This window comes from Neofelis nebulosa, chromosome 9, assembly GCF_028018385.1.
Source record: "Neofelis nebulosa isolate mNeoNeb1 chromosome 9, mNeoNeb1.pri, whole genome shotgun sequence".
In the NCBI taxonomy this organism is placed as follows: domain Eukaryota; kingdom Metazoa; phylum Chordata; class Mammalia; order Carnivora; family Felidae; genus Neofelis; species Neofelis nebulosa.
In genome coordinates, this window is record NC_080790.1 from 37,534,910 (window position 1) to 37,548,558 (window position 13,649).

At 41.4% G+C, this 13,649-nt stretch overlaps 1 protein-coding gene across 3 annotated transcripts in view; it reads left to right on the forward strand.

Moving 5' to 3' along the window:
• MERTK (MER proto-oncogene, tyrosine kinase) overlaps positions 1-13,649 on the forward strand; it is a 152,111-nt gene that overhangs the window by 87,967 nt on the left and 50,495 nt on the right. For all 3 annotated transcript variants that reach the window (XM_058683287.1, XM_058683288.1, XM_058683286.1), the window contains exons 7-8: positions 3,406-3,589; positions 7,896-8,047. In XM_058683287.1, the coding sequence (XP_058539270.1) occupies positions 3,406-3,589; positions 7,896-8,047 (336 nt within the window). The remainder of the gene's footprint in view (positions 1-3,405; positions 3,590-7,895; positions 8,048-13,649) is intronic.

The window sequence follows — 13,649 nt, forward strand, 5'->3', positions numbered from 1 at the left end:
TAATATTCCATTACAAGCTTTTTTTCTTCTGAGGATAGTAGTAATGCTCCCTCTTTTATTCCTGATTTTAATAATTTGAGTCTTTCCTCCCTTCTGTTTGCTTTGGGTCGTTTGCTATTTATTTATTTATTTATTTATTTATTTATTTATTTATTTATTTATTTTAAGTTCCTTAAAGTAGAAGGCTAGATGATTTTATATATACTATATATTTCCTTCTAAGCACTGTGTTAGCTGCATTCCATAGGTTTTGGTATTTGGGCGCTTTTTTTTCCCCATTCATCTCAAATTTTTTGGTCATTTTCCTTGTGATTTCTTTTTTTTTCTTCCTCTTCTTGGTTATTCAGGAGTGTATTGTTTAATTTTCACATAGTTGTGAATTTCTCAAATTTTCTTCCTTTGTTTCCAATATTATCCCATTGCGTTTGGAGGATATACTTAAATGATTTCCATCCTTTTAAATTTACTGAGGCTTGTGTTTAATGGCCTAGCATTAGTTCTGTCCTGGAGAACATTTCAGGTGCACATGAGGGGAAGTTATATTCAGCTGTGGTTGGGTAGAGTGTTCCATATGTCTAGGTCCGGTAGGTCTAGTTAGTTTATTGTTTTGTTCACTTCTTCTGTTTCCTTGTTGATCTTCCGCCCAGTGGTCCTATCTGTTATTGGAAGTGAGGAATTGGGGTCTCAACTACTGTTTTTGAATTGTCTGTTAGCCCCTTCAATCCCATCAGTTTTCGCTTCATGTATTTCAGGGCTCTGTTGTTAGGAACATCCAGGGCCTGTTTCCTCCTATACATGTAGATGAAACTGAAGCATGGACCAGCTCTTTTTAAAACTGCTGCTGAGCTGTATGAAGAGTTTAAGACCTGAGGCTCTTGCCCATGGTTACCCTCAGGGAGACTTTGAGGACCAGTACTGCCCCCACCTTGAGAGAACAGGTCTCCAGATGGAGGTGAGATAGAGTATGGCAGTAGGAAGATCTGAAAACACCAGCTCACTCCTGAAGGTAGAAGATCACACACAAGCTTCACTTGCTTTCTCTCCTTTTGCCTTGGCTTTGGGAAGCCATAGCATGAGTGAAAAATCATCCAGTGATTGGCAAATGGCAGGCCTTCCTTGCCCATCTTGGATCCTGTGGTGCCAGATGTGGTTATTCTGTCTTTGCCCCACCAGCTAGCTCCACGTCCCTTTACCCATTCTCCTTTCCATCTCTGGTAGGGTTACCAGATTTAGCAAATGAGAATACAGTTATTTTACAAGTTAAATTACAGGAGTGATTTTGTGACCCACCTGTACAACTCATTACTTGTTGTTTATCTCAAATTCAGACGTAACTGGCTGTCCTCTGTCTTCTCTGACCAGTCCTAGCAGAGTTAGTCAGGACCGGCTCTGGAAGTTATCCTTTTATATGCTGCAGATTAACAATGTATTCCCACTTTTGAAGGAACCAAGCCTAATTTTGTAGCAGGTCCCCAGTCCGTTACAATTTTAAACTCTGACTTGGTAGCAAATGAATGTTTTGGACACGATTCAGATCCACGCACTAGCAGGACACACCCTCCCACTTCCTTTGGCCCTGATGTTAGTTCCTTTCTTCACCCATTTTTGGGCTGCATACTCCATTTCTATTTTTAACTCTCCCACGTACTTCTTGCTATTTCGTGCCCTCCTGTCCCCTAGGACCCACTGGGAAGGACGGTTATAGAAACCCCGTCTTCTTCCAGCAGCGTGTGCTCAAAGAGCGTCCCTGTGCCTGGAAATGCTCCACATGTTGCTCCGGAAATGGGGCAGGGGTGGAGAGCCAAAGGTTCCCTCCACCTCAGTTTCAGGGATTGGTCACCAGGAAGTAGGTGCATACTCGAAAGCGTAGAAACAAAAAGTAAGTTCTGCCAACAGCCACCACCGAGATAAGCACGTAGCTCTTTGTTTCTCCTCTGGAGGCTCCTCAGGCCAACTGGTGCTTTCTTGTCACCCAGTGGAGCCTGTGGGTCTGAGTCTGAGGTGAGACTTGGCCCCAACACCACCCTCTTGGTATCCACTAGGGGATTTAGAATTCTAAAATGTTTGTGGCCCCTTGGCCTAAATTTCAACACACGTATCCTGAAATAATGGCATTGTGTATCCACACCCAATGACTACCAGCCTGTTATTATCAGGAATACATGAAGGGTTTAAGACTTTTTTCCTCCATTCTTGTGTTTTAGATATCGTTTTCTATTTTCCGATTTTATGAGTACTACATATTGTACAAATTTTGAAAAACATAGTGAAGGGGCGCCTGGATGGCTCAGTCGGTTGAGCGTCGGACTTTGGCTCGGGACATGATCTCGCGGTTCGTGGGTTCGAGCCCCGCGTCAGGCTCTGTGCTGACAGCTCAGAGCCCGGAGCCTGCTTCGGATTCTGTGTCTCCCCCTCTCTCTCTGCCCCTCCCCTGCTCGTGTTCTGTCTCTTTCTCTCAATAATAAATAAATGTTAAAAAAAAAAATGAAAAAGGAAAAGAAATGTGAAGACCATTTTAGGTATTTAAGAAAGAAAGAAAGAAAGAAAGAAAGAAAGAAAGAAAGAAAGAAAGAAAGAAAGAAAGAAAGAGAGAGAAAGAAAGAAAGAAAGAAAGAAAGAAAGAAAGAAAAAGAAAGAAAGAAAGAAAGAAAGAAAGAAAGAAAGAAAGAAAGAAAGAAAGAAAGAAAGAAAGAAAGAAAAACGTAGTGAAAAAAGAAGCTCTCCCTTATCCGCACTCCCAGACAGGAGGCATGCTTAAGAAAAAAAGGTAGAAGTTTGGCCCAGGATCAGATTTTTGCTTGTGTGTACAGAGAACATGGATGTGGAGAGATTGGTAGAGCTTATGGAGGGGAGGTTGAAAAGAAAGAACTCAGAGGAAAGAGCTGAGATGTTTTAACAAGATTTGGAGAAAAGTTTGGCGGGTGAGGTGCAAATGACTCCTCCCTATATCTGCTCACCAAATGATGTCAGAAAATCTACCTTCTCTGTCTGTGTTTGGAGTTGAATTTATACTGGCATGGGAGCAGGGGTAAGAAAAAAAGGACACACTAGAATTTACCTCAAAGCAAGAGCAGAGGTCGAAATGACAGAGAACCACCTCAGTTCTTATTTCATATTATTTATCTTACTTTGTATTCTCACGATCATTTAGTTGCTCTGTTACCTGCTACAGTGAAAACACTTATTTTAGGCATTTTCCTCAGGTCCTCAGTGGCCGCTCCAGTGGCATGAGTAACACACAGTAATGCTGGGGGGGAAATTAGTGTGTGGCCCGAAAGGAAGCAGGTACTTCCCCCCCCCCCCAGGGGAGAGGAAAGGCCACGTGCACCGAATACATGAGTGCCCTGTGTCTGACATTCCCCTCACCTTACTAACGCCTGGTCCACATTTTTACTCTTCCTTTAGGTCAAGGAAGTTGATCCGCTGAGTAATGGCTCAGTCATGGTCTTTAACACCTCTGCTTCACCACATCTGTATCAAATCGAGCAGCTGCGAGCTCTGGCTAATTACAACATTGGTGTATCCTGCATGAATGAAATTGGCTGGTCCGCAATGAGCCCTTGGATTCTGGCCAGCACGACCGAAGGAGGTAATCCCTGGAGCTCAGAATAAATATTGCCCCTAATGGCATGTGATTAAACAAATCCTTCCCGGGGTGGCCTGATGGAGAAGTTTAAACTTGGCTTTGTTTGGTCTTTGTCCCTGGAGGAGAATTTTATTTGAGGTAGCCAATGAAAATGGGGTGGGGGGGGGGGGGAAGAGAGGAAAAAAAAAAAGAAAATAGGAAAGAATATTTTCCCTCTGTTTAGTGACAAAACTTACACTTAATGTGTATAGGTAATATTTTCTTTTACACAGGGAGGCATTAATAGCACACTTTATGACATGTTATTTTAAGATATAATAATATAAAAAGTACTAATCATAGAAATTTGATTTCTTAAATCAAATTTAAGAAATAATGAACACACACACAAAAAAAGAAATAATGAATGTGAACATGGTTAATATTTACCAAACACCACGTTCCAGACACCACATTAGGTGCTTTGCATGGATTATTTTTTTAGATCCTCATTGAAGCCCTATGAACTAGGTTCTCTCTATGCTGTCTTGCTCATAGCAAACTTTATTTATATCTTTAAACTTTAAGGAATTTTCTGTGTGCTATTTCTGATTTCTGAGATTTTTTTTTATCTTCTGTGAATATTGGAATGGATATTGTATTTCTTTTAAATTCAAATCCACAGTTTCTGTTCCTTCCCAACAGAGCTCTAGATCAGTAGAACCTCTTTCCTGCCCTTACCTCTGGCCTCATTGAGTCAGTGCCCTAGTCTTCATACAAACTGTGGGACAGGTCAGGATCAGAAATCTTTAGGGTGTAAGCCTTGCACAAATGAAACTCTAGTGCCAAAATTGTAAAATATCTTCTCTCAAATGATAAAAGCCTTTGAGAACAATTTCATATGCTGTGTCTCATTTTTATCCAGTTCAAAAATACCTTTCTGACTTTTTCGTTTTTTTGTGTGTGTGTCATTTTATTTATTTATTTATTTTGTTTTTTATGAATATAATTTATTGTCAAATTGGGTTACATACAACACCCAGTGTTCATCCCAACAAGTGCCCTCCTCAATGCCTATCACCCATATTTCCTCTCCCCCACCCCATCTGACTTCTTCTTTGACCCATTAGTCATTTAGGTGTGTAGCTTACTTTCCAAATATTTTGGAGTTTTCCAAAAATCTTTGTATGACTGATCTCTGATTTCAGTCTATTGGTGCCCAAGAACATAATCTGTATCACCCGAATACTTTTAAATATATTGAGATTCTTTTAATGGCCCAGAACATGGTCTTTCCTGATAAATGTTTGGTGTGCACTTGGAAAGAATGTGTATTCTGCTCTCATTATAAGGAGTACTCTATAAATGTCAACTTGGTTGAATTGGTTGATTATATTCTTACTGCTTTTCTGCCTACTTCTATCAATTATTTAGAGAGAGGCATTGAAATCCATAGTTATAATTTTGCGTTTATCCATTTCCTTTTGTAGTTCTAGCCAGTTTTGCTTCAAATATTTCAGAGGTTATTTTGTACATAATTTTTTTTAAATTTTTTTTTTTTAACGTTTATTTTTATTTTTATTTTTGGGACAGAGAGAGACAGAGCATGAATGGGGGAGGGTCACAGAGAGAGGGAGACACAGAATCTGAAACAGGCTCCAGGCTCTGAGCTGTCAGCACAGAGCCCGACGCGGGGCTCGAACTCACAGACCGCGAGATCATGACCTGAGCCGAAGTCGGATGCTTAACCAACCGAGCCACCCAGGCGCCCCTGTACATAAATGTTTAAGATTACTGTACTCTCCTAATAATTGACCACCTTCTCATTATGAGATTGTTTTCTTTATCTTTGATAGTACTATTTTTTGTGAGCTCTACTTTGATATTAATATAGCCACTTTAAATGCTTTCTTTTGAATATGTGATATATCTTTGATTCCTCCTTATTTTTAACTTATTTGTATTTTCTAATTTAATGGGCAGTGACCTAAGTGTTTTGGTTTGGATACCCCTAAGAGTCAAAATTGGTTTCCTTTCCTCTGGGACCACTCACTTTCTCTAGTAAAGTAGTCTCCTGTTTCCTGCCTCAGGAATGTAAACATGGCTGCCAATATCACTTGGGGAGGAGGACTGAGGTGGAGTCCTCCTCATTCAGTGTACAAACTTACACTTGTTTCCCCAGTTGTCCATCTGGCCCCTCATTGTGTCTTCATCCTGTCCCAAGACCAGAGGCTTTTCAATTTGGAGAACAGGGCATCCTGTCTCCTGTTTTTGTTTTTGTTTTTGTTTTTGTTTCTGTTTCTGTTTCTGTTTTTGTTTTTGTTTTGAGGGAGTACCTAGCAGGTGTGTGGGAATAAGTTAGAGGGATCTTGAGGACTAGCTACTTCCTGATCGCTTTCAATCTTCCAGTTTTAGTACCTGGGTGCACAGCTTCTGAGCCTGTCCATGGTCCTTTGGGGAGAATAGGCTTGTTGAATTAATTATGCCTTCTTCATTTCTTTTTCAGCTTTTGAGTATATGTTGACATTTCTTTTCCACTATCGACTCTGCTTTATCTTATGGGTTAATATTGTTTTAAATTCTTTACTGTCATTTTAGAGGGGCTTCAGGAAAAGCAGACATAAAGACATGTTGAGTTGGCCATGTTTATCCATAAATTCTACAATATATTTGAAACTATATGATTCAGTTCATAGCACAGCTGTAGCTGTATGACGTTTCCTAAGCTGAAATTCATTCTAATTGCTCCTAGAATCAGCAGAAATGAAGGTTAGAATACCCTTTTGTTTTCTTTTTAGGCATATCAGAAATAAATAATTTGATCTTCCAGAAATACAACTATAATCAATGGTTTGGTATATATTATTGCAATTGTTTTTATTCTTTCTATACATAAAACATTTTTTTTATTTCTAAAATGGATAGGTGGTACATACCTTTTTGCAATTTGATTTTTCCCTCCATTAAATATTTTTTCATATCAGTACCCGTGATCTACCTAATTCTTTCCAGTGGCTGGGTAGGAAGTATTTCATTGGAAAATGTATCAAAATGTATTATGTCATAATTATTGACTGAGCATTACATTTATTCCTTTTATTCACTATTATGCCTCAATGAATATAATACCACCTACAGGAGAATTTTTTAGATTAAATTTCTGGAAATAAAATATTTGGTCAAAGAGCGTATTATTTTCAGTTTGTATAGATATAGTCAAGTTCCTCACTCCCAAAAAATAATCTAGTAATGACCTTAACCTGTTCCCAAATTATTTTGTGTGTATGTGTGTGTACACACACACACACACACACGCACACATACATACATATACATATACATATATGTATAACACAAACATACTTTTTTCCCAAAGTATTATAACTTTTATCCTTGTATCCTTGTGAGAGATAACAGATATTTTGACATAAGTGGGAATGTGACTTAAGCAGAATTTTCCTATAAACCAGATAGTGAAAACCAGGGTTAAATTCTACATTTTGACATCTAGTAATTAGCATTTGACCCTCTGGTCTTCAATAATAATGAGATGTCTTATGTATACACATATATGTATATGTATATGTATACACACATATATATGTACATGTACATTTTTAAAGATTTATTGTCTGATTAGCTCTGTTCAGACCATCAGTAACCTGCCTTTGGACTTTAAAATGGTGGCTTCCCTTTGAGCTCTGCCGTGTTCCCTGCCTGGTACGTCTCACCCGACACAGGACTGATCTCCAGTCAGTCTGTTTGCCCTTCCATCCCACAGGCGTCTAGTGGAAAACCCTGTTCAAGTTGTATCTGTTTTGCTTCCCCAGGAGGAGTCCATGAGTGCCACTCACCTCCTTCCCTGCCTTTCCTCGTCTTCGTGATTTTAGTTTAAGAAGTGCTTGCTTTTAAAAACTCATGTAGTATTTCAGGGCACCTGGGTGGCTCAATCAGTTGGGAGTCTGACTTCGGCTCAGGCCATGATCTCATAGTTCATGGGTTTGAGCCCCACGTCAGGCTCTGTGCTGACAGCTCAGAGCCTGGAGCCTGCTTTGGACCCTCTGTCTCCCTTTCTCTCTGCTCCTTCCCTGCTCATGCTCTGTCTTTGTCTTTCTCTCTCTCTCAAAAATAAATATTAAAAAAAAAAAAAAATCCAGGTAGTATTTCAGTGCTCCTTAATTGAAAAAAGGGTGAAAATCTGCTATTAATCTCAACCTCATTTGAATGCTTTCCACAGAACACTGGAAAACCAAACATTCAGAAACTGAGAATAAGCCTCTATGTGCTTTTCTCTGTGGTTCTTCATCATTGTCTCTTTTTCCTTTTGTAGCCCCTTCAGTAGCACCTTTGAACGTCACTGTGTTTCTGAATGAATCTAGTCATAAGGTGGATGTCAGATGGATCAAGCCTCCGATTAAGCGGCAGGATGGGGACCTGGTGGGTTACCGGATATCTCACATGTGGCAGAATGCAGAGACTTCCGTAAGTCTGAACTCTGAAAAAGTGCACTTGTCTCCTTAGATTTGCTCATTTATACTGTGTTAGAAGCTTTCTTTTTAAAGTTTATTTATTTTTGAGAGAGGGAATGGGGAAGAGAGAGGCAGACAGAGAATCCTAAGCAGAGTCGGATGTGGGGCTTGAACTGATGACCTGTGAGATCATGACCTGAGCCAAAATCAAGAGTTGGACACTTGACTGACTAAGCCACCCAGGTGCCCCTAGAAGCTTTTGTTTTGTCGTGAGAAGACAACAGATTTTTTTTTTATTAAAAAAATTTTGTTTAACATTTATTTATTTTTAAGAGAGAGAGAAACAGAGTGCAGGCAGGGGAGGGGCAGAGAGAGAGAGGGAGACGCAGAATCTGAAGCAGGCTGTAGGCTCTGAGCTGTCAGCACAGCACAGAGCCTGACACGGGGCTCAAACTCACGAACTGTGAGATCATGACCTGAGCTGAAGTCGGAAGCTTAACCGACTGAGCCACCCAGGTACCCCGACAACAAACTATTATTATTGAATGAGGTCCCTTTCACTGGGATGTGAAGAATATAGTAAAAACTAGAGATGACTGAATAGTTAACAAAATTCCAAGGAATCTTTGGGGCTTTTCTCGCTCATTCACTCACCTATTCGTTTATGCATTCGGTAAATAGGTGAACTCCTCTCTGTCACCACTTGATTCGTGCCTTCTGGGAACTTGGGCTCTTGTAGGAAGATAGTTGAGAACTACCCAGATAACCAGAGCAGAAGGTCCAGAAGCTATATGGCTTAGCAGTCCAACAATTCATAGCCTCTTGGAAATTCCAGAGGATGCTTTTCTGAAGATTATCAGGGAAGAACCCCAGCCTCATAGAGAATGAAAAGGGGTAACCAGACTCCAGAGGACAGGGCTAAGCCAGCAACAGGTTGCCTTAACACAGCTCCACAGGAGTAGGGGTGATGCCTGAGTGTGGATGGGTAGGCAGCTACCAGACAGGTCTCCTTCCCACTTGAGAAGATAGTTGAGGTGACACTGACTTCTTTGTGACGTAGAGCTTCCTACGGAAAGGCAGATGTACTGGTTTCATCATCAGGACTGTCTCTTTACTGCCATCATGCAAAGCACGCTGTTTTGTGTTGTTACATTCCTGATCGACCTAGCCCTGGGGACAGATCAGATTTTAGCATCCTCATGGCATTTGTTGGGGGTGCCACGTGACAGCAGTACAGCTTCTTGGCAGGAGAGAGGGACAGAGTCCACAGCTGCCCCCATTGACAACATCCAATCTTTGCTTCAGTCGTCGTCAGCTTCATGACATCCAGCTCTTACGCAACTGCTGTTGTTTCCAAAAGGACAGGTGGGATTTATTCTTTGTCTTTTCCTGCCTCAGTTTACCTATCAGGACGCTGACTCTTGGAAGCGGTAGGTGATGGAAGTAGAGGAAAAAGAAGAGAGTTTGGAAGTGCATGAGTTTTTGTGCCTCAGAGTGATGATAGGGTGTTGTTTGTACAAGGCACAACCCTGCTTAGGAGCGTTGTCCTACGATAAAAGCCTCTCGTTTCTTGGTCTTTTGTCCCAAGGCACCCGTGCAGGGTCCTTATTAACTGCGTTTCCACACCGGCTGAATCAGGGGAATCAAATGCCTGTCTTAGAGGCAAGCCCCTTTCACCATGGTGAATCGTGAACAGCCCCTGAAGGTGCAATAATTGTGTTCCGGTTCAGTAAGGATTTTATTTTTCTCTGGTTGGCAGAAGATTGTAATTATCAGCAGACAGTTGAGAGGTCTAACAGAAAACACCCCAGTTTGTTTAAAGAGTTCAGGTCATCCTTTCGACTTCTTCTGGCGTGGGTGAAAGCTGCCTCTCCGGAGGGGACCTGAGCTGAGGCGTGCTGAAGGGCAAGAGTGGCGAAAGCCTCGTGGATGACGCAGCTAGAGAGCCTCACGCACTAAATGCCACCAGCGCTCCGCTGCACTGTGCATTCTGGTTGCCTTTTGTTCGGCATGGTCCCCTCTGCAGTGAGAACAATACTGCCACAGTGAGAGCTGTGACCTTTCCGGTCATTACCTCCTTGGTGCTGCTGGATCATCCTAGTGAGAACCTCATTTGCGTTGTACTCATGCCGCACTTTGTGCATCATGAGGGTCTCGTGACAACAAAATACTTGGCGGCTTGCTTTCCTTAGGATAACCATTCTCAGATGTAGCCATGCTTCAAGCTCATCGTGGGCTGCAACCAGAGGCAAGTAAAAACGCTGGAGAAGGGGCGCCTGGGTGGCGCAGTCGGTTGGGCGTCCGGCTTCAGCCAGGTCACGATCTCGCGGTCCGTGAGTTCGAGCCCCGCGTCAGGCTCTGGGCTGATGGCTCGGAGGCTGGAGCCTGTTTCCGATTCTGTGTCTCCCTCTCTCTCTGCCCCTCCCCCGTTCATGCTCTGTCTCTCTCTGTCCCAAAAATAAATAAACGTTGAAAAAAATAAAATAAAATTAAATTAAATTAAATTAAATTAAATTAAAAAACGCTGGAGAAAAGCTGACCCAGGGAGGATCCTAAAACCCCTGCCCAAAGTGAAGTTTTCAATGACCTCCGTACGCATCACCTCTGTTTCCTGAACTCCCTTCTTTTCAGAAGGGCAAGAGTTAGATACAACTTCATCTCTCAAAATTGTTCTTTCATTTCCATTTTTAGGAAACTGATACTAAAGGTATACCTTCTTTACACAAGACAATGGAATTGGATATTTTTGAAAGCTATTCCCAGGAGTTACTCTCATAAGGGTGGGTTTTTTGTATGCGGCTTCAGAACTTTCTTGGAAGTGATCTTTGGGTGGGCTGTTGTTTATACCTTTATTATCCCCGCATGCTATATCGCTTTCAGACTAAAAAACTCCTGACAGTTACTGTACACACATTTACTATATCTTGATGAAGATATCGACCTTTTTTTGTTCTGTTTTTTTTTTTTATATCCCTTGCATTTCCTAATCCAAGCTCAAAATCCAAAAGTCAGGAGCAAGTGCAATCTATTCTCCTTGAAGTTGGGGCCATGTCTCGCTCATCTTTGTACCGTCTGAACAGAGGACCTTGAACTTACTTTCTAGGCATTTATGGGGCTTGATGCATGGGCCTGACTGACATCCATACTGGCTGGAGAGTTTCACTCTGTGATGAGACAGGCTTTTGATGAGTGTGGACTAGTGTTTCTCATCTATTCCCATTCCCAGAAGTTGTCAGTAGACCTTCCATGAGAGAGGAATTCAATGAGCAAATAAGTTTATAAAATATCACATAGTATACGCCTCTCTGGAAGATCAATAAGGTTTATTGGTAAGCTCAAGCCTCTTTGATATTTTACAGTAAATAAGTCTGTTTCACTTTGACCCAGAATGGCCCACATGTCCAACAGATATAACTCATCGTTATATGTGTTATTTATACAAAACTCATTATTATAGGATTGTAGTTCTAATGCTGGTTTAATTGTATTTGGAAGGGCTAGAGATGTTAAATCAGAAGGCAGTTTCATTATGGGCAGATTATTTTGGGCCTAGAGACAACAGGACATGTAGAAATAACTTCTTTAAAGACCTAGAGAAGCCACAGTACCTTCAAGGATTCCTTCCTCAGGCCTAGACCACTGCGTCCTAACAAGCTTGGATTCGGGCATGAGCGCACTGGCTCTTCCTTTCCTTATTGCTCCCTCTCGCTCACTCTCAAAGGAGGGCAGGGCATCTGAAGCAGGTGTCATGTTAAAGTATGAGAAATGGGCGAGGTTCTTGTGGGATAGGTCAGCCAGGGGTCTGGAACACTGCCGAAACCCAAGAATTAATCAAGGGTGATATGCACAGCTTGGAGGAGAAACCTACAATGGACGTAAATCGCATGAACTAGTCAAATAAACTTCTTGGTGTGAGGCATTTAAGCAGCCTTGGTTATTTTCTCTCCTGTGCCAGGACTTGAAAGACACTACAAGGTCACTTCTGCAAGAGGACCTTGCATTTATAGGGAAAGACGATCCAAATATGGCACCTTATAGGTAGAGGAATATAGGAATAATAATAACCACCATTGATTACTTACAGTGTGCCAGACTGTGTGCTTCATGTTGTGCGTGTAGGAATTCAGTGAACCCTTACAAAAACATCATGAGACATTAAAAAGAGAGAGAAAGAGAGAGAGAGAAAGGTATTACTTTCAACGTTTACTTGAGGAAACTGAAGCTCAGAGATGCTGAGTAACTTACCAGAGTCACAAAGCTTGGAATTGGCAGCACTGGGGTAGGAACCCAGGCCAGACTGACATCCAGAGCCGTGCTTTTCAGAGCCCACTACCCCTTCCCAGATTCCTTTGGCTTTCATGATACAGTGTCTCTCACTCAAATTCCACACTGTGGCCTCTTAGCAAAAGGAAGTAAGAACAGGACACGTTTGAAGAGTAAGATGTGAGTTTTGCATTGACAAATGCAAAATGAGTCCTGTGAATGTGAAGCCTGTTGAACAAGCCACCTTTGTTGGCGTAGCATGACAGAAGCTCTTATCTGGTGGTGCTTCCCCCGTTGACTGTTACTGTTCTTCGAGGCAATAAACAGGGTCTACATGTATGTCATCAGATGTCATATTGTAAATCTGATTTCATTACCTGAAAATGCTCTTAGATTTTAAGTCCTCGAGGCTATGGGCCTTTGTTGGTGAAGATGAAAACTCACAGAGTGAGAAATTGCAGTTCACCCGTGGCGTGTGCCCCAGAACCAGACCACCTCATGCCAGGGAAACGGCCTCACCTTCTATGCTCTGCACCTGACCGTGAGAGAGAGAATACACACCTGGGTGGCTCCTACATGGGTCTGGTTTTAAATGGATTTCTTTGTCAAATTTCAAAGTCAAAATGAAAATAAATATTTGGGGATATAGATATGGTCGGTCATACGTTTGCTTACGTATTTGGCATCAAAAGAATTTGGATCAATTGCATCGATTTTTAGAAACAGGGATCATCTTTATCATTTAAGGCAATTCCTAGAGAAAACGGTTATGCTCCACTGAAATAGTTATCATGTATCTTTCTAATCACTACTTCAGCATTTATTATAGCTCCACCCCTAAAATGGGAAAATTCTTTATGTATTTCCAAAACATGTTACCTGTAAGCGGTGGCTGCCATCGTTTTCGTACTTCAAGATTCGGAAAAATGACAGCAGTAACCAGGATGATTGCCATTGTTGATGCACTTAAGGAACAGGAGGTGGAAATTTCAAAGTTCCTTCTCTGGGTTTTCACAGTGATTTATTATAGGCCCTAAGCGAATAGATCTTATCAACTACTGTTATGTTTGTTTCCAAAAGGATGATTTTGTGTTAGGATTTCTCTTCTTCTAGGAATTTAATTCATTCGCAATTATGCATGTCCTCTAACTTAGAGATAATTCTCACAAATGATATATTATACGTATCTTTTAATTTTTTTTAATGTTTTATTTATTTTTGAGAGAGAGAGAGAGACAGAGCATGAGTGGGCGAGGGGTACAGAGAGAGGGAGACACAGAATCGGAAGCAGGCTCCAGGCTCTGAGCTGTCAGCACAGAGCTCGATGCGCGGGGCTTGAACTCATGAACTGC